Source organism: Taudactylus pleione, unplaced genomic scaffold (assembly GCF_031769625.1).
Source record: "Taudactylus pleione unplaced genomic scaffold, aTauple2 ptg000177l, whole genome shotgun sequence".
In the NCBI taxonomy this organism is placed as follows: domain Eukaryota; kingdom Metazoa; phylum Chordata; class Amphibia; order Anura; family Myobatrachidae; genus Taudactylus; species Taudactylus pleione.
In genome coordinates, this window is record NW_028284579.1 from 2,232,276 (window position 1) to 2,258,885 (window position 26,610).

At 41.1% G+C, this 26,610-nt stretch overlaps 1 protein-coding gene across 2 annotated transcripts in view; it reads right to left on the reverse strand.

Annotated features, from left to right (window-relative positions):
• Window positions 1–23,816, reverse strand: part of TRPM3 (transient receptor potential cation channel subfamily M member 3) — a 212,994-nt gene extending 189,178 nt beyond the window's left edge. For both annotated transcript variants that reach the window (XM_088475711.1, XM_088475710.1), the window contains exons 1-5: window positions 23,743–23,816; window positions 18,753–18,957; window positions 16,397–16,610; window positions 13,109–13,233; window positions 6,366–6,537 (exon numbers count right to left, since the gene is read on the reverse strand). In XM_088475711.1, the coding sequence (XP_088331837.1) occupies window positions 6,366–6,537; window positions 13,109–13,233; window positions 16,397–16,610; window positions 18,753–18,755 (514 nt within the window). In that variant the 5' untranslated portion in view covers window positions 18,756–18,957; window positions 23,743–23,816. The remainder of the gene's footprint in view (window positions 1–6,365; window positions 6,538–13,108; window positions 13,234–16,396; window positions 16,611–18,752; window positions 18,958–23,742) is intronic.
• Window positions 23,817–26,610: the final 2,794 nt, after the last annotated feature.

Below are 26,610 nucleotides of genomic sequence, written 5' to 3' on the forward strand. Positions count from 1 at the left end.
TCTTAAATGTGAGTGCGATGTCAAAATAAATGTATTCTGTTGTTTATTGGGTGATTGAAGTCCATGATTTGGAAAGTGTATATTAATGAAACTGAAATACTTCAGTCAATTTTCAAGGAATTTTTTGATGTAAGGACCGATTGATTGTGGTGTCTATGTGCCAGAGCCGTAACCACACTTTTTGGTGCCCTGTGCCAGAAAGAGCATTGGTGCCCCCTCATTTTTCAAAGGGACATAATGTGCCCAAAAAAGGGGAATGGCCTCATGGGAAAGGGCCAGGGAAGAGATAGGAGAGGCCAGGAGATGCTGGGGATGAAATAAGAGGAAGCTACAAGCAAGAATGATAATAAACAGAAATTTGACAGGCCCAAACAGTGCCCCCTGACCTGTGGTGCCCTGTGCCATGGCACCGGCTGCACTACCCTAGCTACGGCCCTGCTATGTGCCATTTGAGGGGACGTTTTCTGTATTTAAGGTTGATTATCTGAAGATTGTGTGAAGAGTCTTCCACTCCTCTCATAGGCTGCATTTCACGGTTTTGCGCAGACAATATTATTATTATTTTCCATAGTTTACTATATAGTATTTAAGTTTTAAACACCTTATTAGTCAACAGGTGGGATGTAACAGAGGTACTGCAATATATCCTGGCATTTTTACATTAAAGTAAGGACTTTTACAAAATAAAAAGCAAACTAAAAGCCATTATTTCTCCCTTTCAAACCAATTTTCAAACTGAATAGCAAAACAAAAGTTGCGCCCTCACGTTTTACCACTGTAATAAGTTGTGTGGCATAGTTCATGACTAATGGAATCTGTCCCAATGTTTACCTTGGCTCCCTGTGCCATTCACTCCAAACCCCAATCCAGTGTGTCACCATTCCCCACCCACCACCATTATTAGAGACTGTCATGCTTGTATCCCAATATCACTGAGTATAATACCAAACCTCCCAAATATCTGGTTCCATTTCACATTCTCTCTTTTTTACACTTTCCGTATACAGTCATATGAAGAAAAGAATACACCCTCCACATGTTTTTACATATCCAGATATGATTAACATCTTCTAGCCCTCACCAAGGTTTGATAAATTTAATCTCATTCGACAAATATCAGATATTACTTAGTATTGATTCAACACCCAACATGAAGAAGTCAAGTATGAAGTAATAATTACACCCCATGACCCTGTAGCCTGTAGAACGACCTTCAGCAGCAAAAACCTGTAGTAATTGTTTTCTGCATTGGTTTATAAACCAATTACATTAAATTAAAGACATTTTAGTATATTGCTGCAGTTGTTTTATGTTTGAAGGCAATAATTTATACACAGCTTTTTTAAGGTATTGACAGAAACATGCAAATCCCTGTATGTAGATTTTGGGTTCTTTGCAATTTCTCAGAGCATCAAACGGTACTGGGACACCTACAGTACTTCTTGGAAGAATGATAACTGCTCTTTGCATGTTTCTTTTGTAAATGAACATCTCAGATCATTTTAGATGCCGTTCATACTTGGCATGGTGTGAACACAAATCTAAATGCTACCTAGTACCTACAGTAACTGTCAAATGTTCAGTTGATCATATAATGCAATTGATTAGCTCTAACAAATTTTAGGTAACTGATATGAAAGAGACTGTACTTTCGTTTTCACTTGTAGACCTCAGGTTTATAGTCAAGTGAAATGAAGTTAAGTAAATTGCATCAGCTCACAAAGTTATATGCTTGGGTCATACATTTCCAATAGTTTTCAATCCTGTATATTAATGTTAGTGCTTATTGGTGTATATATATATATATATATATATATATATACAGTAGTTAATTATAAAAAGCTCTGCTTGGTGATGACTTGCTTACACTGAGGGGAATTCAATTAGCCACGATAAGCCGTTTTCCATGAAAATATGGCTTATCATGCAGTCCTATTAGCCGTGACTTTTCACGTCTTCGAATTCTCCATACAATTTGCAGCAAAAAGTTTTCACCACCTCCCTTAACACGTGAAAAATTGTGCAAAAACCCTATTCTTGGCTAAAAATGTTGGGACTTGGTCCAGAACCACTGGGACACCCTCCTTAATGACTAATTAAGCACAAAAAATTTTTTCATTAGCTTAACTTGGCCAATAATGACATGTAATTTTTGGGGTGAAATGTACAAAGTGGGGGTGCTATATAAATAGGACAGGTGTTTTTAAGATTGCAGGTAACTTTAAGAAGCGTTATTTGATGTTTCATAAAAGTGCCTTTAAATAACACAAATATATACTTATAGGCATTTTAATACACCTTCAATGTAAGTAGAACATTTATTTTGCTAAAAAACACTTGCTTTCTATAATTATTTCACTGTTTTAGAAACATGCATATACTGTAACAGCCATTTGACACATTTTAACAACCCTAAATATTTTTATTATGGCCACTAGTACACTTTATATTGTTATCCTATATCAGTTTGGCTTTTTTTTGGGGTGCAAGCAGATTTCCCCATTTTCACCTATACTTATCGCAGCAAAATACACAAAAAATTATCACGACTTATGTAATATGATTGTGCAAAAAGCGACGAGCATAGCCGCGATAAGCGGTAAAGACCCATGAAGGGGGTGATAATTTAGTATGCATTAACTTACAGTATCACATTATTGCGGCTAATTGAATTCCCCCTTAGTGTGACATGATATGTGTGTCTAAGAACATATAAAAGGATGCATTGCTGTTTATAACAAATGTAACGTGTCTTTTTTCACCTTTTTTCAAAATGGGAAATCGAGCACTATAGCAATAAAACAATATATAGAATGGCAAAATATCAATTTATTATATTACCGACTCTTCTTGACAATAACTTAGGCTGGTGACACATTGACAGAACGTGTTACTCAGTGCAAATACCAGGTGACAGACTTCAATATTCAATTTTACCCTACACACAGTATAAAAATTGAGCAAGATAATTATTTGGCCAACTGGTCTTAGCATCCAGATCCCTTTCAACATCACTGGTGCATGTTAGTGCAGTTGGAGACCGGCCGCAGATCACCAATAATGAACTGTGGATTCAGGGGGTCTTTCAACTACACTCAATCATACAGTAGTAATTACTATTAATGAGCCACTTGATATTGATCACACTGTTATTAGGCATTGTAGTTATGTGTCTGCCTGCATTAAACATAGGAATAAAACAACTATTTCTGCTTAATGTTTTTTTATTTATTTATTTAATTCAGGAGAAACATGGTTTTGTCACTTAAGGTAGTTTTTTGGGTTGCTCGCTCAATGATGTAAAATTAATGTGAATATTAATTATAAGTGTATTCCTGCTTGAATCAGCATTTGTAACATTTATGACTTTTATTTATTCTTTATTTTTTAAATAGGCTACAGTTTCTCAAACTTTTTTTTGGCTATTATGTGCAACGGCAGAGACCTGGTATTGGTATACTGATTTGTGGATCAATATTTAAAAGCATTTACATTTCAAGATCAAGTCAAGTCAAGATCAAGACATATCTACACTTATTGATAGTGTTTTATGTGAAGGGATTAATGCTGTAAATAGCAATTAGAACCAAAGCAAATGCGTGCTCCTGAGGTCACACTGAGCAACATATAATCAGATGCTTTTAGCATGGACTAGACCTCACAAATTTCCTTATCTAGACCGTTCAGTTTGTCAAAAGATAAGTACTGTACTACTGTAGTGGGCATATGACCTTGACTTTGGTTTGTTGTTGCTACACTAATTTGCCTTAACATATCTTTCATCTTTTTTCAGCTATATATCAAAAGTCAGTCATATATATGTATTAATATAAGATTTTCCTTGATATGATGGCAAAGATAGCAAGCCAACTGGCAACATAAATAAATGTGGTAAAAAAGTATATCAGTACTTTATAAAGTACTGTAGTAGCAAAAAAAACAGTAAAAGAAATAAGCTCCTAAGAACAAAATACATTTCTTCTGAAGTTTCTGGGTGTTAACTCTAATCTTTTCCTCTCTTGGACCAATTACAGCAATAGCCTGGAAAATGCGGAACTAACTCTCTCTCTCTCTCTCTCTCTCTCTCTCTCTCTCTCTCTCTCTCTCGTTTTTAGCTACTATATTTAAGTCCTCTATGTAAATTTTTAAATTATTGTTGTTAAATGTATGATACATTACATGCAAATAAAAGCATTCATTATTAAGCAGATAATTGTTCATTGTTGTAATCTGCCTGCCAAGGGAATGTGCATTAATTGTTGAATAAAGAATATGACATAGCGTGAGATATTTGCATTAAAATAAATAGGTAATCTGGTAAATAAGCTATTTTATCTGGCAACCAGCAGTCTCTGTGGAAGGGATTGCATCTTTGTATTACAAGCTTGTATTTAATGAATTTTCACACACTGTCTCCATTTTTGTGTTTCAATTGCTCAACTTGTTACAGTAAAGAGAGGAAATATGTAGAGATAAGTAGTGACCACAAACACGGGCAAACATATTACAGTCACTATATATACTGTACTGTATGGTATACTGGTAATTTACAATGTTGTTTAATGGGAAATTAACATTAGAAGATATGTAGGAAAGTTGGTGTTTTTTATTAACTGCATCAAGTGGAGTAACTGTGTGTTAGGAAGTCGGTAACTGGATCTGTATGCAGGCTCATAGTAATACACAAAGTCATCCATGCAGAAACAAGGAAGCTAGGTTTTATAAATCATTGTCATGAGAGAAGTGTGAGTGAGTGTGATGAACACATGTTTACAGGTGGATGAGATTGTCTAATGGAAAGAAAGAAAAATATATGCGTTGCTATAAACAAGAAGATGCAAAAATAGGTAAGTGAGGTATTATTTCGCATACTCCCATAACACGGTATACTTTTGTCAATTGTGATAATCAATTATTGAAGACAAAATGTAGTAATGAGTTACATAACCTAAATCCCAAAACAAATTTATTCAAGGATGATGAGCTCTGAGCAGTTATCTCCGACAGGTTCATGTAAAAACATGTTACATAATATCCTTGTTTTAATGTTTCTTACAGAGCAGCTTCTATACAGGACTGGATACACAATCTTCCACACATGAGCAACTTACCAAACTCATTCAAATACCCTCCTATAGTGAAATCTGTGTTTCTCAAACTTAAATTTGCTGCAATATATAACCTAAAAATCTCAGTTATCATAAATTACTATTACATTATTGTTTGTAAATTAATGAACTACAGCTTAACAAATTTCATTTAAATGATGATACGAATATGATATATAAGAATGATGTATTCACCTGGTGCTATATACAGGTCATTACCTAGCAGTACTCTTGTATTACCAATATGCACCAATAATTAAATATTACAAAATAAAAATGAGTAAGTCAGGAGCGCGCATACGGTGCAGCAACCTCTACCATTTATGTGCTGTGAATCAAGCATTTAAAGTGTAAGAGCACAGCAAATTGGGCTTCTGATAAATCACTTGCAGGTGTACTTTCCTCCTATTTTTAGGCATGCTATTTGGGACATTTTGGATCTGTGAAATTATTTGCACAGTTTATTTAATTGAACACGTGGTGCCATCATACACTATGTAGACAAAAGTCATTGGACACCCCCGTGCAAGTGAAGTGCATACCATGCGTACCATTGCACACGCGTTCCAAATAGTTTAGACAAGAACACTTTGTAGGGAGGCCCATGCACTTGCAGTTCTAAGGAAACAACAAGTGTTTTTACCAGGACAACCATGCCACCTATCATGTTTCCAGGGTGACACTGGACTGGTATACAGGAAATTCGATAACCCGGATGGACTGGCCAGTTTGAAGTCCAGATCTTAACCCCACTGAGAACCTCTGGGACGAATTGGAGCAATAAGTGCATTGTAGGCCGACTCGACCTTCTTCAGTGTCACAGTTGGTCACTGTACATATGGCGGAATGGCAAATCATACCACCTGCTGTTGTCTAGGAACTTGTGAACATTTGCCAAGAAGGGCGTCTGCAGTAATCGCTGCATGTGGTGGACCTACAAAGTACTGACGTCAATAAAATCTTGTTGATCCATTTGCTGTCAGTGTCCTATCACTTTTGTCTACATAGTGTACATCAAACAAAACAATATTATCCTATGATGTCTTTACATTTATTTATTTTTACAAGAAAACTGTGTAAGAATTGCATTTAGTGCCCACTCTACACCAGGAAGGCTGCACATGTGGATGAGCAGCGATGTGCGCTCCTGATTTACTCACTTGTTTTCTTCGATGATAAGGTAATGACTTGCACATGGGATAAGTAGTATCAAGCGGCCCTAGCAAGTGATAAATGACAGAACAAACACTAACTTACTTGTGTTAATTTTCTGGAGAGAGATGTGCTTTTCCAGTTGTCGCCGTAGCTTAACTTCTGCGCCATACTTGCCAGTTGTCCCGTTGTCAGCAAGAATGAAATGTGAATGCATACTGTTCAGAACTGTCAGTTTACTCATGGGGTTGGACATGGTCTGATATGGTCGAACCACCTTTAAGAATAAATACAAAGAATAAAACAATGAAAGACTTTATCACATTACTGTGACTTCCCCTCTCCTCCACACGGACAAAAGCAATGTATGGTGGCCAAGCTTCATGAGCTATGAAACGACTCAGCAGAGAGGCTGACTGGAATAAGTGGTGGCTACATCAGGGGGCAAGCATCTTAAGGTCAGCAGACAGTAACTTCATTGTGACTCAGGGCCTGATTCAGAGGCATAGGAAAATCCCATTGCCGCTGCAATCCCGTATGCAGTGGTTGGCCGAAAATATGCAACCCTATGGTTACTCAGAATGTCCACCAGAAGTAACCCGCCGGAGCATCAAACACTGGTCATGAATTTGCAGTCGCAGGCTAAGACACGCCCCCGAAAGGGTTATGACATGCCTGAGTCGCCACCCCCAGTATTACCTCCCGCAAACACCCCCTCATTGTTAGTCACTCTGCGCCACTGCGACCCCCAACAGTAATGAAACTTGGCGTATGCCCTGTGTGACTCATACACAGTACAAAAATAATCGCGCAACAGCACAAACATCGCATTGCATCCACCTCTGAATCAGGCCCTCAGCCTAATTCTAGTACAATGGTAAAATTGGGTCAATGATTATAGTAAACAAAGTAAATATCGGAAAAAATACTTAACAAATATCAGTAAAGACCACTGGTTTACATGAACAGTCTGCAAATAAAGAATATCACCATGATAGTGCAAGGAGCAGTTAAGTTGTATTTTTTATATATGTATATATATATATATATATATGTATATATATATATATATATAAACACATGTATTTGGGGGTTTGATGGAGGGGATGTCACTGATGTGCAACATGCCACACGGCTTACATATTAATCAGGTACATGATGTGGCCCAGGACTCGCTTTTGTAGGCAGCATAACTATTTCTGAAAGTGTAGAAGCTTTTCACATAGGGAAATCAGAAGCACTGTGCTATAATAATGTCATATCACATAGCTCCTGCAAGAATTCACAGACTGAAAAGCTTATTACACAGCACGCCGTGCTTTTGACAGAACAGGGGTTGGTGTTTTACTGATGACAATGGAACGGAAACAACTGGGGAGACTTGTGAGTAGCCATGGGGAAATACACAAGCATATATAGACAATATGGTAAGCACATGGAAAACATGGGGAGTACACGAGAGTTATGTGGAACAGTTATGGAACAAGATTTAAGCGACATGGGAAACTAACATGTAAAAGCATATAAAAGACATTGGTAAAAGGTATGTCTGATAGGATGGGCTAACCATTCCCCTCCACAATGTTTTTTTTTTAAGTTATACTAAGTTTAGCATCTAGACATCACTGATGGCACTGGTGGTGCTTGACTAAGGGAGACTAAGAGGGGTATTCAATATGAAACGAGCGAGGATTTTCGCCGCACATCGGAGGTTTTGCCAGTGAAAAAGTATCGCGCTTATCCTCGTATTCAATTTGAAATCGTCGAAAACGGGACCCGGCGATACTTGGATCGGCGAAAAAAAACTTGAATTTTCAGGAATTAATTTTAGGAGCCCCCTAAAGATGTTCAGACCTCGGGGATCACTATGGCTACCCCCATTTTTGCCTGCAGAAGAAAGTCAGGGTTTTTAAATAGCCGTGCAGGTGTTTTTTTTCCCGACATTGAAGAAGTGATGCAGAAGAGCACTTAGGTTTTCTTTTTCGTTTTTTTAAGTGGGGTACATGAAAATGGGTACTAGCATATTTTTAAGTCCCTAAAGGTAATTTTTAAAAATTCTGCAAAAAAGCACTTGCCGCTACTTTGTGTAATGAAAAAAACACCTGCCCCATACTTGGGGACCCCACCAGAAATATTTTTTTTACTTTGTTTTTTTTTTTTACCTTATTTTTTTTTTTTAGACCCAAATTTTTTTTTTTTTTTTTTTTAAGGGTGTCCCGATTTTTTTAGGACATTTTTTTTTTAACATTTCCTTTTAAGGGTACATTCCCAAAACTACAGGCTATTTTTTATAAGCCTACACCCCCAAACCCCTATTCTGCATTTTTTTTCATATAGCTCTTGCTATAGTGCTTAGAAAGATTATCCCTGTTTTTTAAAAAATGACCCTTGACCCCATTTAAGGAAAAAAATGGGAATTTTTGGGAAATATGCCTGGGACCCCCCTAAAGATGTCCAGACATGGGGGATCACTATGGATAACCCCATTTTTACCTGCAAAAGAAAGTTGGGTTTTTAAATAGGTAGGTTTTTCACGATTTTTTCAAGTCTCTTTAGCAACTTTAAAATATGCTGACCCCCATTTTCAAGTACCCCAAATTTGCTGGGCATAGTTATTTTCCCCCCCAAAAAAATCTAAATGCTCTTCTGCACCACTTTCTTCAAAGTTGCATTTTTGCACTTGCCACGGCTATTACAAACCCAGACTTCCTTCAGGAGTTAACCCACGTGGGAACTGTCAGTTGCCGGAGCCAATCAGCGGGCGCTCTACAGTCAGCGCTGCTGCTGATTGGCTGACAGAACTGCAATGCCCCGTGAAGTGCCGATAGCTGCCATTCGGGAGCTATCTGTATGTGTGACAATACACATACAGATAGCTGTGTTGCGTGGCTCGGCTAAATGCTTTTTTGTTTTATAAATCCCATGGATTACTGCGGAGACCAGCGCTGGATGTAGGTGAGTATGAAATCTTCCTTGCAGGGCCAAGTTGTAAGGATCTCTACTGGAGAAGGGGACAGAAACTTCTGGTATAGGTAAGTATGTGTGAATGGGTAGGTGTATGTAATAAACTTATACTGGGCACGGTGTGTGTGTTTTGTCTTTTTTTAACTATTTTACAGTGAAATTACAGGTGCCGCATGTCTACTGGCACTTGTAGTTCCACAAGTGCAAAATGGCAGGCATGCTGGCACTTGTAGTTCCACTGTAAAGTACAATAGTCTTACATTATTTGGCCCCCCTATCACCCCCATACACACCGCTCCAGGGGTATGGGGATGAGCCCCAGGCTTCAGCGTAAGCCTGTGGTGCTCGGGAAAGGGGGGACCCTTTTTGGGGGGTCCCCAACTCCCCCGAGATCACCGGCTTGCGCTGACCGACTTAGGGTGTAATGCTTTGGACCTGGAGCCCCAGTGATTGGGTCTCCGGGCAGTGGCATTACACCCCTCCCCGGTCGGTTGGGTCTGGTGCTGGTCTTAAATATAGGGGGTACCCCACGTCGTTTTTGCCCCCTATATTTAAAACCAGCACTAGTCCCTGCAGCCTGGTGTTGGTTTCTAAAATACGGTGGAACCCTACACATTTTGTTCCCCGTATTTTTAGGAACCACCCTGGCTGCAAGCCTGGGGCTGGTTTGGCTTTTGGGGCGGGGACCTTATGTCATTTTTTTTGTAATTTTTTACAAATTTTTTTTACAGGTTAACTAAAACGGGAATTTTGGGGAAATATTCTAGGGACCCCCCTAAAGATGTCTAGACATGGGGGATCACTATGGGTACCCCCATTTTTAACTCCTGAAGGAAGTCGGTGTTTCTAATAGATGCGGCAAGTGCTAAATGCAACTTTGAAGGAAGTGGTGCAGAAGAGCATTTAGATTTTTTTGGGGGGAAAAACAACTATGCCCAGCAAATTTGGGGTACTTGAAAATGGGGGTCAGCATATTTTAAAGTTGCTAAAGAGACTTGAAAAAATCGTGAAAAACCCACCTGCCGCAAGGAGCTGCAATGAAAAAAACACCTGAGGCATACTTGGGGACCCCCCCAGAGTCAAGTTCGCTATTTTTTAACTTTGTTCCTCAACATTTTTTTTTTTTGGCACCCAAAATTGAAAGTGCTTTTTTTGGGGTGTCCCGATTTTTTTTATTTTTTTTTGACACAGATCGTTTCAAGGGGTCATTCTGAAGGGTGCAGGCTATTTTTTTTAAACCTGCACCCCTAAACCCCAATTCTGCACTTTTTTTCGCCACCTATTCAGTGGTGAAAAGTTATCCCCGTTTTTTTTCAAAGACTTTTCGAACCTGCGAAAAGTCTTTGAAATTGAATACAGTGTAAAAGCAAAACCTGCAATAATGACGTCATAGGTGCAAAAACGTCGCAAAAACTGAGTTTTCGCTCCCATATTGAATACCCCTATAAGGGCCATATTGAATTTGAGGAGCAGTTTTTTTCAGGGATAAAGCTTCAGACGCGTGCAGAAAGGTAAGTATTCGAAAAGTCCTGTCAGTTTTTCGGGAAATCATGCTGTCACTCCCCAAAAGATGTTCGGACATGGGGGATCTCAAGGAATGGGTATGATATACCACCAGCGGTTCGATTCCCGTCAGTGGCAGCCCGACAGGTGCAGAGTGTGAAGCAGCGGAAGCCCGACAGCACTGGAAATCCCGATCGTGGCTAGGTAAGTATCTGCTAACCTAACCCCCCTAACCCTAACCCTCCTTAGGGGTGCCTAACCCTAACTTCCCCCCCAAGTGCCTAATCCTAATCCCCCCTCTAGGTGTCTAACCCTAACCACCCCCTTCCCCGCTGCCTAAACCTAAGTCCCCCAGGGGACTACATCTAGACGCCCGGCATTTCACCAATGCCGGGATAAGACAGTCGTGAAGCCGGCTGCCGGTATTTAGGCAGGCGGCTTCCCGATTGCTTCCCGGATCTCAATGGGTACCCTTGATTTGGCCTGCTGAAGGTAGTCAGGGTTTTTAATAGCCGCAGCAGGTGCATAAATGCGGCTTTAGAAGAAGTAGTGAAGAATAGCACTTAGGTTTTTAAAAAAAAAAAAAAAAATAACTAGCCCCATCAAATTTGGGGTACATGAAAATGGGTGCAAGCATATTTTTAACTCCCTAAAGTCATTTTTTTAAATTCTTCAAAAATCCACCTACAGCTATCACCTGCATTCTAGAAAACACCTGCCGCATACTTTGGAACCCCACAGGAGTCAATTTTGCTAGTTTAGAACTTTGTCCCCAATATTGTTTTTTATTTTTTCCCCTCCAAAATGAAAGTACCTTTCTTGGGGTGACATTTTGACACATAATATCTTAGGGGGACATGCAGGCTACTTTTATTACTTTATACCCCAAACCCCAATTCTGCACTTTTTTTCGCCATTTATTACATGGTGAAAAATTATCCCTGTTTTTAACCCACGCAGGTGCGAAAAGTCTTTGAAATTGAATAAGGGAATAATTGAAACAGGCGAAAATGACATCATCGGCGATAAATTATCGCCGATAACGGACTTTTCGCTCCATATTGAATATGGCCCTAAGCCAGAAAAACACTAACCGCAAGTCAACTGTATAAGATAGCTAGAAGCTAATTGGTTGCTATGGTCAACTTCTCCACTTTCTCTCTCTCAAAGGTTTGATACATCTCCCCTATGTAATTGCTGAAGAACCACTTTGCCAGTTACTTTTCCATATTGCACAGATCTGGCCGTGGGTAAACAGCCTGCAGCCCCGAAACCTGGAAGGGCTACAATTAACATTTGGCCTGATAGGGTGACACCCCTGTCCGTTAGGAAGCTGGGGTGTCCAGTCCAATTTTGATGCTGGTACTAAACAGTCTGTGCTGGAGAATCTGTTTTAATCTTTGCCTCTGTCTACTTTCACGGCTTGGTCACTGGGGTCTAGGACTTACTTTAAGCTGAATTTGGTCACAAGAGATTAAAAGTGAGACCCCAGGGAGGAAGATTTGAAGCCTCAGAATCTGGAGCTCACTGAGCACTGCTGCAGTACCTGACCCTCTGGGACTATCATGAGGAGGTATTCCTTCTGGGTTCATCAGAGCCTAGAGTCGTGGAACTGTAAGGACAGTAGCCTAACATCCCCGGGACTTCATTGTGTCATTGTAGCGAATCCTACTAGACCACAAGGTGAGCATACAGTTTTAAAACATATCTATACATTTATAAAGAAAAATATACATGCTTATAAGGTGTAGCTCAATTACAAAATTGTGTGCAGAGTTAGAGAGGGTGGACAAGGTTACAACATGAAAAAAGCACATAAGAGACATAGGGTGCAGACATTGCAAAGCATATAAGAGACATGTGAAGTGGACATGGTGAAGTAGGACAACATACTTGGGGTAGCCGACAAGTAGCATGGATACGTTTACAGTATATGACATACAAGAGGCTGAGGAGAGACACAGAGAATAAAAGAAAATTAAAAGGAATACAGACAAAGACAAACCAAGAGGTATGCATAATTAAAATCTATTTTCTATTATGAGCATTTATTAAGAGACTATTGTTTAATTATAATATCATCTGTGTGGAGGGAGAATATTTGTTAATTGCAGGGGCTTCTACATTACTGTACTGCTCTAAAGGGCACAATTACTCACACCTTGCCTAGGGAAGCTTAAATGTCAACTACAGCCAAGCACTACTCCAAACTATTAAAGCTAAAGTAATCATAATTCCTCCACTCAATTCTTCAATTTGGTGCACAATTATTAAAGTTTAGTGCAATACATTCTGCTCCACATGTACACAAGATCTATTTGAGGATGCTGCTGTATGTGTAATGACCATAACCATACACCCCAAATAGAATAGTTACTTACATCTTTGCCAATGAGGTCCTCCTGGTTTTCTACTATCCCCCAGGGGGCAATACCAATGGTGCAGATCTTCCCTCTTGACTTTGATGCATGGTCTTTTAAAGCATCTCCTACATGGCGAATGACACCTAGAAAATTGTTGGGTATGACATACTCATTTTAAAAATTAGTTAACATCTAATTACATTTAACAGTATAGTAGCATTGACTATCAGAAGCAAATACTCTTAGAGAATAGCACAAATTTGATTACTATAGCAGTGGCTGCATAAGATATAGGCTGCCAATGAAAGAAAGGTATTTTCACCCATGTTTATAACACAAAATTGAGATAATATGACACAATAGGCCATATCCTAGATAACATAATGTAATCTGTACTGTAGAGTATAAGGCTATTGAAACATCAATGAGGAGTATCATAATTTTTGGCAAAAATTCCCCATATGGAAATACTGTATATATGGACCTGATTGTTAGTGCGTCAAATCGGGAGGTTGGGGACCCCCACCAGACCCTGGAGTCTCAATGGATGCTGCGCGCATGCACGCGGCATCCATTCAGTGACGGGAGAGGGCTGGGGGAAGCCCAGCTAGTGAGGCTCCCCCGCAGCCTGACATTATTTGGAGGCATGTCACGTAGGGGATTTGGCCTATGGTAATTAGGACACGCCCCCATTTTTGGTCGTGCGTGGCTGTGCTGCGCGCGCGATGTTGGGGCGCACTATAGAGAGCCAGCACAGGGTGCTCCGACTCCTGGAGCCGGCCTGGTGCTGTGTGGTATGTAATTGTCACAACAGAAAATCTCTTTCCAAATTCCTACAAGCATTATCAAGGTCCTTTCTCCCAGTGAAACTTTCCACTGAGAAAGTTTGAAAAGCCTGTGCAAGCAGGAGAGGGTTTCTCAAGGAGATTAATATATTATATTTTTTTCCATATAAAAATTTTCATCAACAAATTTTAATCTACATGCTACAGTACATGTCTATGTTTATTATCTATATTCTTTACAATGTTTTAATTTCTATATGTGGACACATGAAAATACAGTATCTTACTAAAATTTCCAATTTTTATTTTCATATAAGAACGTTCAAGACATTTAGGGGTATATTTACTAAAGTGTGGGCTTTTAGACCTGGAGATATTGCCCATAGCAACCAATCAGATTCTACTTAACATTTATCTAGCACCTTCTACAAGATAATAGCTAGAATCTGATTGGTTGTTATGGGAAACATCTCCACTTTTAAAAACCAGGAGTTTAGTAAATATACCCCTTAGTCTTGCTTTACTTTTCCACTACACATTTGAAAAAGAGTATTCCCTGTTCCCTACATTACAACAATTGCCATCCCCACAACTCTAATAAAATATTGAAAGGGAATCCGATATACAAAAACACAAATGTTCAATCTTGACATATTTGGTAAACTTCCAGTTTTCATCATTATATATCTCCCCCTTTATAACAATTTGGCAGCCTCTTATTAGAGGAAAAGTGGGATTGAGGCCCCAATTGAGGGAGGGCTGAGACAGCAGAAGAGACCCATAGTCTAAGGGGAAGTGCTGCGAAGGTGTGATGGAGAGCACCAGGAGTAAAATCTACTAATACGAACCTTAAAGAGGACATTTCATAACAAGCCAGGTACTTCAGTGGGACAAATTCATAATATGACAGCAGAGCCGTAACTAGACTTTTTGGCGCCCTGTGCCAGAGAGCATTGGCGCCACCCTCCACCCTATTTTTTAAATAGGGACATAAGATAGTGCACCTGAAAAAAGGCCATAAACTCATGGGGAAGGGCCAGGGAAGAGATAGGGGAGGCCAGGAGATGCTGGGGATAAAAGAAGAGGAAGCTACAAGTGAGAATGATAAGAAACAGGAAAATTGACAGGGCCAAACAGCACCCCCTGCCCTGCGGTGACCTGTGCCATGGCACAGCATGCATCACCCTAGTTACGGCCCTGTATTACAGATCCATTGAATATTTACTGAGTGTACTGGTCTGTTATTATAAGAAAGGGTCCTACACAAAATGATACTGTAGGTTGTAAGACACAGGGTCACAGTGTTGCCTCACAGCACTTGGGCCATTGGCTTCATTCTTACTAGTGTGCTATCAGTGTGGGCATACCTCCCAACATGACCCTCTCCAGGAGGGACACAATGCTCTGGTCCTGGACTTCCCTGGTAAGAGGTGGGGCTGCAGCGCAGTTCAAAGTTCAAATAGGGGAGCCACACCAACTGTTATTTCAACCGCTGCCAAACGTCACTGGCTGGGACTCACTGGCAGTTGGTGTGACTCCCCTATTTGAATGTTGGACTGTACTGCATCCCCACCTCTGGAGCCTCCACCAATCATAAATTACCAAGGAAGTCCAGGACTAGAGGAAGTTCAGGGCCAGAGCATTGTGTCCCTCCTGGAGAGGGTCATGTTGGGAGGTATGTGTGGGGTATGATTTGTATATATTTATTTGAGGGTTTATGATTCAATTAGCCTATGTGTATATCTGTACTATGGATTGTAAGCTCTGCTGGAACAGGGAGTGATGTATCTGAATAAAAGTATGCCTAAGTAAGCACAAGTGTAATATGATTTACAAGTATATAACAGATAAAGGGGTCTATTTACTAACCCTTGGATGGAGATAAGAGATAAAGTCCCAACCAATCAGCTCCTACCTATCATTGTTCAAACACAGCCTGTGATATGACTGTTAGGACTTTGGCCCTTATTCAGAGCCGGACGCTCTGACAGAGCGCTCACTCTGAATCAGGGCCGGCCCTCTTACTATTTGGAGCGGCCTCCTGGCCGCTCGCCTAGCTGTGGATGACTACCCACAGCTATAGCGAGCGGCCAAAATGATGGTCGCGATGGTCAAGACCATCGCGACCATCAGGCTTGCAACGAGACCATACGGTGGGGTCTCGCTGCCGCGAGCCCTGGAGTGCTTTTGGCTCTATCAGAGCCAAAAGCACTCCCACTGACATCACTAGTGATGTCAGTGGGGCCGGCCCCATGGGAACGCCTCCGTCTGGGCAGCCACGCCACCGGCACGCCCACCAAAGGGGGCGTGCTGTCAATCAACATCGACAGCACGCCCCCTTTGGGTCTCGCGCATATGCACGACGGAGCCGCCTCCGTCGTGCGCATGCGCACTTGGGCAACATCGACCCGCTTGCGAGCGCTCAGCGCTCGCGAGCGGGTCTGAATCAGGCCCTTTATCTCCATTCACTTTATCTCAATCCAAGGCTTAGTAAATAGACCCTAAAGTATTTTTTTTTTACCAGTGTTTACTCCTCCAGTGAATATCCAGGCTCCTGTTGTCATGGCAGCTTTGATTAGGCCTTTTCCAAAGACCTGTTTTAGTTTTGGCTGTAGCTCAAAGTTTTGGAGGCCTCCGTGGACAGATATGAGAAGCTTTGGCAGTTCTAGCTGCCACTCCTTTGTCATGAGGTGAAGCAGAAGGTCAGGTTTGGTGTCAAATGAAACACGAACATACTGTAATCAGGCAGAAAACAGAAAATGTTTAAATATATTTCTTGTGGAACATTTGAATTTTGTTTGATGCCAAGTGAATAAATAATGCAGTCTCTGGTATATTGTATTCACTTTCTTGCAAAATAACATCTTATAACCTGGCCTAATAAGGTTATGAGTTTAACTGTCATGCCAAGAGACATAATTTATGGGTAGGCCTGCTGTGTGACATTACAATGATGTTACGGATGTATACCACTGCAACTTCCATTTGTAGGGCCCTACCCATACTGTATGGCATTGTAAAGAAATACTTAGGGGTCTATTTACTAAGCAGTGTTAGGAGAAAGAGTGAAAAGTGATAAGAAAGTGATAAGGTGCCAGCCAATCAGCTCTCAACTGTCATCTCACAGGCTGTGTTTGAAAAATGACAGTTGGGAGCTCATTGGCTGGCACCTTATCACATACTTATCACTTTTCACTCTATCTCCTAACACTGCTTAGTAAATAGTCCCCTTATTCCTTGAGTACAAATTACTGCAAACTGTACTGTCTTCCATTCAGGTCTATTTATATTGATATATTCAGATATGAAATAAAGCAATGGGGAAATGATCATTTGAAAAAATGTTCTAATGATTGTGTATAGAGTCATTATCAGGACGGGGTATCTCTGTCGGGTAGTCTCCTGCACTAATTAGTATAGACCAGCCTCCTGGAGTCCCGTCTTGGTGGTCATGCTCCGCTGCTGCACAATGATGTGGATCCAGGTATTATACAGTAGTTGTCAAAGCCGCAATGGAGCACTTCATGGTACAATGCCCCCCTCATCTACCAACTGGATCTGACACTCAGGGAGATCCTGAAGGGAACCATTGCAAAGATGGCAATTATGGGTTAGTGTTTTAAATGTCTCCTTCATGAATTGCTCCGCTTTAAAGCAACTTAAGTTTTTGTCCCAATACTAAAGTTGTACTCACTCACCAATTTCTGCTTCAGCCAAAATACCCAAATCTGAAATGCACTAATTTTATTTTTAACATCATAACTCAGGTGTCTGGTGTACAGTAAATACTAGAAATGAGCGGTTCGGTTTTGACTCGGCTCTTTTTACCAAATTAGCGCAAGTTTGGATCTTTTCTTATTGGCTATCCAAAACACATGAGAGTCGGAAAGCCAATAGATGCCTTTTTGAGATCTGAACATACTGTAACTGAGGAAAACTGTGTAAAACCAAACAGTTCATCTCTAGTATGTACACATCACATTGTCCTCTTTACATACCATTTGGGAATCGGTATGAAATACCGACAGTCATGATCCTGTCGGTCAGAATCCTGATGCCGAGATCCCGACAGGGTTAACATACCGACACTTGTTGGTCAGTATGCTAACCCTCCCCCTCTCCATACCCTAACCCTAACTCTCCCTCTTTTTTGCCTAACCCTAACCTCCCCCATAGTGTCTGACCTTAACTTACCCCTCCCTGTACCCTAAACCTAACCCTCCCCATTAGTACCTAACCATAATCCTTTCCTCTAGTTCCTAACCCTAACCCCTAACCCTAACCCTCCGTCCACCCCGTTACTTACCTTCGGCATCCCGGCGGGCGAGATGCTGCCGCCGGGATTCTGACCGGTGTCGGAGTTCTGGCGCCGGTAATGTAAGCGTTGGCATCCTGACTTCCAGGATGCCGAACGCATACCATTTGACGGATATAATGGTGGCCTTTAGATAGGCATGGCACAGCAGCATGGAGAAAACATGCCATACAGCTCATGTAACTTGATACATGAAGGTCTAAGTAGGCTCAGTACAACACATTTCCCTGTTTATTTCATATAAACTCACCGTCACATAACCTGTTATATTTGTAGCCTTGACACTGCTACATATGGAAAAGATATACTACCAGAACTCCTGTATATGGGAATGGAGGACATTCTAGGTGTTAGTGGAAAATGTCATGTTTCTACTCAATCTCTAATCAATAAAGTAATAATTAAAATTAACAAAAGTGAATCTTAAATAGCTTGTGTATTCCACCACTGCAGATACCATGATAATGTTAATCACAAAAAATGCAGAATGATAGTGACAAGCAGGACCCTCAGTGCAGAGTATACGATGTTCAAGAAACATAACACAACAGGAAATCAGTACCATGGCCTTATTGGAGTGCCCTCCTCCTTGGAATTCAATGGTCCCAAACGCATCAGTGGGGCTGAGCTGTGTATGTTTTCCAATCGACCACTTTTCTGACTGAACGTCATTACGATTGAGTCTGCCTTCATTCTTCTCATTTTGGATGATGGATATACTCGGAGTCAACCCAACATGCTGTCCTATGAGACGCCCACAACAACACCTACAATACAAAGAAAACAATACTTTGAGTGTTTAAACATTACAAGTACAACACACCATTCTAAACATGATGCTCTCCATTACAGGACAGCATCTGTGCTGTGCGGAGCTTTCCACAGTATGCTGAACTCAAACACTGGGTAAGATATCAGACTTCAGTGTTTCCTCTTGTGTTTTGCTGGGATTAAACTGCACATAACCTTTACATTGTATCAACATATTTGTGCAGTTTATGATGAAATCCACCTAAAAGACAGAGAAGCAGTCACCTGAGACTCCATGTAATAGACTACTTCATTACATTTTTACTGTATAATATTATAGTTTGTAAGCTTGCGAGCAGGACCCTCTTACCTTTTTGGGCCGTATTCAAGTAGGCTGCGAAAACCTGTTATCGGCGATACTATATCGCCGATGACGTAATTTTCACAGGTTTGACATCCCCGTATTCAGAGCGAAAAGTCTATGCATTGGGACCTGCGATAAAGTATCACCATTGAATAGGTGGCGAGAACAAGTGCAGAATTGGGGTTTTGGGGTGCAGACTTCCAAAAACCACCCTGCACCCCTTGGACAGTCCCCCAAAGTTATTCTGTGTAAAAAAAATGTAAAAATGGACCACAGGACACCCAAAAACAAAATTAGGGGACAAACTTCTAAACTAGCTAATTAGTTTCAGGGGAGGTCCCCAAGTATGCGGAAGGTGTATTTTTGATTGCAGGTGGTTGCGGCAGGTAGATTTTTCACGATTTTTAAAACTTCACATTAGCCACTTTAAAATATGCTAGTGCCCATTTTCATGTTCCCCAAATTTGCTAAATGCTATTCTTCAAGACGCTATACAGCACCTATTGAGACCGTTTAAAGACCCCGCATACCTTTAGCAGTGATATTCGGGGGTACCCATAATGATCCCCCATATCCGAGCATCTTTTGGGGGTGTCAGGCTGATTTCCCCTAAAATGACAGGACTTTTCGCTGATTTCCTTTTCGCCGGGTCCCATTTTCGCCAAAATGAAATTGAAAACGGGGATTCGTGGGGACGAGCGCGATAAGTTTTCACTTCCAAAACCTCCGATGACTGCGAAAAGTCCGGCAACGGACTTTTTGCCTCAAACTGAATATGGCCCTTTGTCCGTCCATTATTATCACACTTTTATTTATTGCTGTTTTGTTCCCATTTGTAAAGCACAACGGAATATTCTGGTGCTATATAAGTAACTGTCAATAAATACAATTTTAGTATAGACAAAAAATATTAATCTTGTGGGAATCAGCTATATATATTCAAAAAAGTGTGTTATTGGTACAACCAGTTGTGAGCCTTGGTAAGAAATATGGACAAATATGATGCAGTAAAATCCACTTTGATCTGTATTGTATGTGGTCAGTACATACTGTAGTTAAGTAATACAGTAGTTCTCGCTAATTCTGTTTCACCAAGAGATACTGTATAAGGCTGTTGCCTCTGTATCATACAGTTTTGCAGTGTGGTTGCTAGCATATAACTCATGTTCGGAGATGGTAGTACATGAAATAAGAGTTACATTTGCTGCAGTTTCTGTATTGCAACCACAGCACTGACCTTTGTGAGAACACTACAAGAATACGTAGGCATCAGATCTTCACTGGATGCAAAGGTGGTGGTACACTTTCATTTTAAGCACTTAAAACTTTTGATAATGTCTTTATGTTTAACCTCTTCCAGCAATTTAACATGTATGCATTTTAAAATTTGCAGTTTCCCTCTCTTCTGTTGTGCAGTATTGTCAGCCTGAGGTTCCAGTCATATTGCACGTACCTCTTATTGTTTGATTCAGTTCTAAACACTGTAGGGTTAATTTATAGTTTGTGTAAGATATGCATTTACATATTGCACATGAACACCATAAATATATATGTGTACATCCGTATAGCTATTTTTCATATTGTTGACTTGCATCTCTGGAATGGAGAGGTGGAACTGGAACGGGGCAAGCAGTAAGGAAGTGTTCTTGTGATAGTGATACAATTAGACAAGGATACGCCTTTTATTTGGCATTTCTCTTGCAGGTACAGGAGGGCAGATACATTATGTTGCGGACTATTGGCTGGGCTATCTGCTTTTATTGGCTGATGTGATTGCATGTAGCAAACAGCAGTCCCATGGTGGCACAGCATGGTGAAAAACTGGCCTAGGTAAACTCACGGATTCATACTGACCTAAATCTAACTGTAGTTACTTTGTAACCCTGACACTACCAGTGCTAGGCCTGGTGACGGGAAAAATACAACACAAGTGGTGGTGAGTCTGTTCTTGCAAGCCTCTGACAGGCAAGCAGCTGGTAGAGAAGAGGCAACAGAATCTGGACTGGAGAGCAGGTTTCAGTAAAGAGACTGGACAGCTAGAGGAGAGTGCAGAAGCAGAGAGAGAAGGTGCTGCAACAGAGGGGAGAGTGAGAGAGCAGGAGGCAGTGACAAAGATGAGGGATAGAGGTGAGAAAAGTAGCAACATAAACTGGAGCATGGGGACAAACACAGGGGTGCCCATGGAGAGCGACTACTACCCTATCCTGGATGAGGGGAGTGTTGCATTTTACCTAGGGATGTGCAGTCAGGATAGGCATGGTAGACAGAGCCTCCCTTGTCATACTCCTGAGATTTGATATAAAAATTATTAGAATAATACAAAGAAGATATTTATAACGTATAAACATCTTCTTTGTTTATTGTAATCATTTTTGTATATAACACTCACCAGCATTGTGGAGCTCCCTGTGACTCCAGGGAGACGTGAGATGAGACAGCAACAGCTCAGCCTGGTTTCTGTATAGTAAAACACTGCTTGCAGAGCTGGGGCCGGGTCACACCAGGGCAGTAAGCTGCATAGAAAGAGATATAATAGAGGCATGCCTCTGAGTATGGGGGGCATGCCTTGAGAACTGATGGACACCTTGGATGTGTCATGTGACCAGAAAGTGCACTGCAGTGTTTATAGATCGGAGCTCAGTCAGCAGAAGCAAGAGCAGACACAGTGATGCAGGTAGGAGAATCAATGGACACTAAAGCTTAGTGTAGTGAGGGGAGAGTTACAGTGACATGGCGATGAAATAGGCTCCCAGCACTCAGACCCATCTCCATGTGTGCCTCCCCAGCCATTGAACTCACCTCATGTCACTGATTTTACCTGCAGTCAATTATTGGAAGGAAGGGAGATTGTGATCCTACAGAGGGGAGGTTTGTGAGTTGCAGTCACAGGAAGGAGCACAAAGTACCGATGGTCGATGATTGATGTCACATATCCAATGCCATCGATGACAAAGAGTGCTTTAATGTTTCCCCCGGGTGCAGGGGGCATGGACATTAGTCATGGCCCTCATGTTGTATGCCTTCTTTACTATGATTTGCCACCACCCACTGGATCCCGCCTCCCACTAGGTCAAAGCCACTGTTTGCACTGTGTGTACGATGGCCATCAATTTTATTATCCTATGATGGGTGATTGACATCTAATATAAACATTATCCATAATAGTCTGCTCACTTATTAGCAAGGCAACCAATGTTTGTATATACTACGTGGCCGAGGGATTGCCATGGAGCTTTATTACCTGATACTTCTCATGCACCATCGGCATCTGTCCAAAATATGACCACTGAGCACACTAATACGCCAACAGAACACAATCAAAGCGCTGGCTGGCACACATCCATTTGCACATGGGCACTTGGGTAACATTCCGAACTGGGGCAGCTGTCATCCCGCCTGAGGGGATTGCACCCTAGGCAACAGCACTGGCCACACCGCCTGCTACTGAGAGCGCACAAAAAATCTAATACACCAACGGCACATAATCCACAATGCTTGGTTGCACACCTCACACTGCCAATTGCACATGGGCAGTTGGGTAACATTATGGGCCAGAACAGCTGCTGTGCAGTGCTCCTAGGGCATTGCACCCTAGAGGCTCTGCACTGGCTTTTCTACTAACCTGGGTACACAATACTTCTTTTAGATTTGTTACTGAACAATTACATTTTGCTAATTTTTTTTTTTTTTTGCTTTGACTTAATTCCTTGTTACCGGTTTTCTAGCAAACTTGAAATTTCACAACATAGAAAAAAAGAACTAAGACCAAAGACATTGGAGGTTTTAAAGAAATACAAATCTGAATACTTAAGCAACTCTCATCTGAAAGGTGGATCAATAAACATCTGTGCTTAAATTATTAGGATATAATAATAGCAGTGAAGTGTATCTTCTGGTTCATTGAATATACAAACTTTTAGATCCAACACTTGGCTAGCCATGGGGTATTTAGACCACCAGAGAAGTTAAAGTGTTCCTTTTGCATACGCATAGTGGATGTACTGTAGCCGTTTTGTGGGGTTACTGTATCTTATATTCTTCCCCGTGCTTGCAGCAATTTGATTTACCATGGGACACAATCAGGGGCATAACTAGGCATTTGAAGGTCCCATAACAAAAGTTTGTAAGGGCCCCTATGTACCACCCAATGGTGAAAAATGTATATAACACAAGTAACTTTGAAAAAGAAGATGGGCCCTTCTAAGCTCTGGGCCCCATAGCAGCTGCACCCCTTGCACCTATAATAGTTACACCCTTGGACACAATGCTTTGTTTACATCTGTAGTTCCAAACTGAAAGGTTGCCATCTCATGAATATTGGTTCACCTAGCAAAATGGCTGCACCTATTGCAAGAGACATGTAAATGACAATAATACTTTGAGAATACCTATTTTTTCAATGCCCCTACTGTTTCTAGTGATGTGGAGCAACACTTACCTATGGGGGTCTTTGGTGCTTGGTATAATGTGCACACATTCTCTCTTGTGAAACACTCTTTCGATCCATGATTTCTGGGCCTAAATTAATAAATACATAATTAAAATACGTTAGCACTTTATGGCTAAATAACAACCCAAAACAACAGAAAATTTAGTGTAATATGCAATATAGGGATCTATTTATCAAGCAGTGAAAAGTGTGGAGAAGTGGACAGTGGAGAAGTTGCCCATTGCAACCAATCAGCTTTGAAGTAGCATTTATCAAGTACAGTCTATAAAAGAATAGGTAGGAGCTGATAGGTTGCTATGGGCAACTTCTCCACTGGTCTACTTCTCCACACTTTTCACTGCTTCGTAAATAGACCCCCTAATCTTACTTGACCTAACACATTGACTTTTGGCATAAGATATAGATCAAAGAACCCAAATAAATTCAAAATTTGTGAAAACAGAAGTAGACTGATTTAAATAATTCAGTTATTAAGTCTTCATGGAAATATCAAGAACAGGTCAAGTGCTTTTGTAACATTAGCTTGTTTCTTGCAGGAAAACACTTGCTGTTGGCATTCTATACAAACAGAAGGATAATAATAATCATTTACAAGTTTCCCATTCTATAACATGCCTTTGTTTTGCCCTGAGTGTTCTAGACCTTCCAGGGAGATGAAGGAAAAGAAGATTAAACTCGTATTCTGAGTGATTTATTATTGTGTTACACTTCATACCATGGCCTCAACATTTTGAATGATGAAAGTAAATGTATGAATAGTCCATATGTTGCATTAAATATTTACAATATAATTTTGCATAATATATAAAGGGAAGGCCTACCAACATAGTAAAAAAATGCTAGCAACTTTCCTTGGATGATTAATAACATTGTATTTAAAATGTTCTGCTTTTTCTGCTTCTTTATTTTTCTTTTGTAACATACAGTATAGACATTATACAGCACTCTGCAGCTTGCTCAGTTCCCCATTCTCACTTTACAATTGGACAGTTAGAAAGGTCACCTCACAATTGGATAATGAGAAAGCTAGTATTGTGCTTCCAAGTAATTTCCCTTAGCAACATGTACTATATTGTGCTGTAGTGTTCTATGGAACTATGGGCCGTATTCAATTAAGGGCGAAAAACTCAAATCTGCGAAAAAGTATTGCGGATGACGTCATTTCACGAGGCGGATAATTTTCCGCTGTATTCAATTGCAAATACTTTTCGCGTACGCGGAAAGTCAATGCAATGTAATAGGCAAAAAAGTTTTGCCTATGAATACCCGGCGGAAAAAACACTTTGAAAAAGGAGGCGAAAAACTGCAATGTTGGGGTACAAACTTAAAAGCTAGTGAAAAAGCTTTTGGTGGATCTGCAGGTATGGGGGAGGTGTTTTTTTATTGCAGGTGCTTGCTGAAGGTGCGTTTTTAACGCTTTTTAACATTTCATTTTTGCGTTTTTTAACCATGCTTGCACCCATTTTCATGTATCCCAAATATGTTGGAACTAGTTATTTTCACCAAAAAAAATGCTAAATGCTATTCTTCAACTTATGCAAAGACGCTATATAGAGGCAATTGAAAGCACTTAAGTACCCCAAATAGCTCAGGGGGGGCTAATCAGGGATATCTATACACATCCCCAATGTTAGTGCATCTTTTGGGGGGTGTCAGGCTGATTTCCCCAAAACTGGCAGTACTTTGCGCCTGTTTGAGTTTCGCCAGGACGCCTTTTTGCGTCCTTTGGAATTGAATACGACAAATAGCGGGGGCGCGCACGAAAAGTTTCCGTGGCTAAAACACGCGAAGTCGGCGAAAGGCATGCGAAAAGTACGGGACTTATCTCGGCTAATTGAATATGGCCCTATATAGTACTCTATAGTAATGTAAACATTTCTTAAAACTGAGAAGAAAAGCAGCACAGAGAAAGTTGGCATCGTGAAATGCTGCATACAAAAGTATGACGCTACTTTTAAATAGATGGCAAAACAGAGCACATGTTAGAGTGAGAAGAATGTTTCTGACCAAGGGTGGCTGTCTCCACTCTGAGACTCCTGGTCTCCTCAAGGAACCCACTCTGCTCTCAAATGTGAAGGCCTCTCCTGAACTGGTGCATGTGCACAGTTCACATGGGCTAGATCACTCATGATTAGAAGTGAAGCATGAGTGGATTAGGGAAACTAGAGCAGCACCACAGGACCCTTACCCAAATTGTGCTATGAGCATTGGCAGGGGGGCCAGGGTGACAGATGTCCCCCGTCTCTGGGCCATTTTCAGCGCCTTGGGCTGGCTGCTGGTTTCTGCAGTTACAGTGTGGGCTGCACCGCACTGTCTATTGCCAGAAGCAGTGCCCTGCCATGATGTTTACTAGTACTGTTCAGATGCGTGGCCCCATCCCCTCTCTATGCATCTCTCCTCCCCTGCCTGCTTTCTGAGGGCTGTGCAGTCATTTCCAACTACGTACTAAGCCTTGGAGAAAGATAAAATGGATGGAGATAACCCCTCAGTTACTAAATAGCTAGGCACCCGCTGCAACTAAGGATATGCCAGCACCGCAGTGTGTCTGGTCCTTGGCTCCTTGACTTATCATCGGCTGCCATCCATCTCTAATACCTGGCACCCCACCTCCTTCTCCTGTCCCATGGCTCCCTTCCACCACTAATCCCCCGACTCCCTGTCTCCCCCTGTCCGTGGCTCCCCACATCCTCCTGCTGTCTACGGTCTGGCACCACCTCCCAAACATCAAAGAACACAAGGAGCCATAAGGGACTGCAGCCAGAGCACAGCCGCCCCCAGCCAGTTCACACAGAATAAAAGGCAGAAGAATGCACAGCTAGAAGAGGATAATTCCTTGAGCATTTTTGTTCAAACATA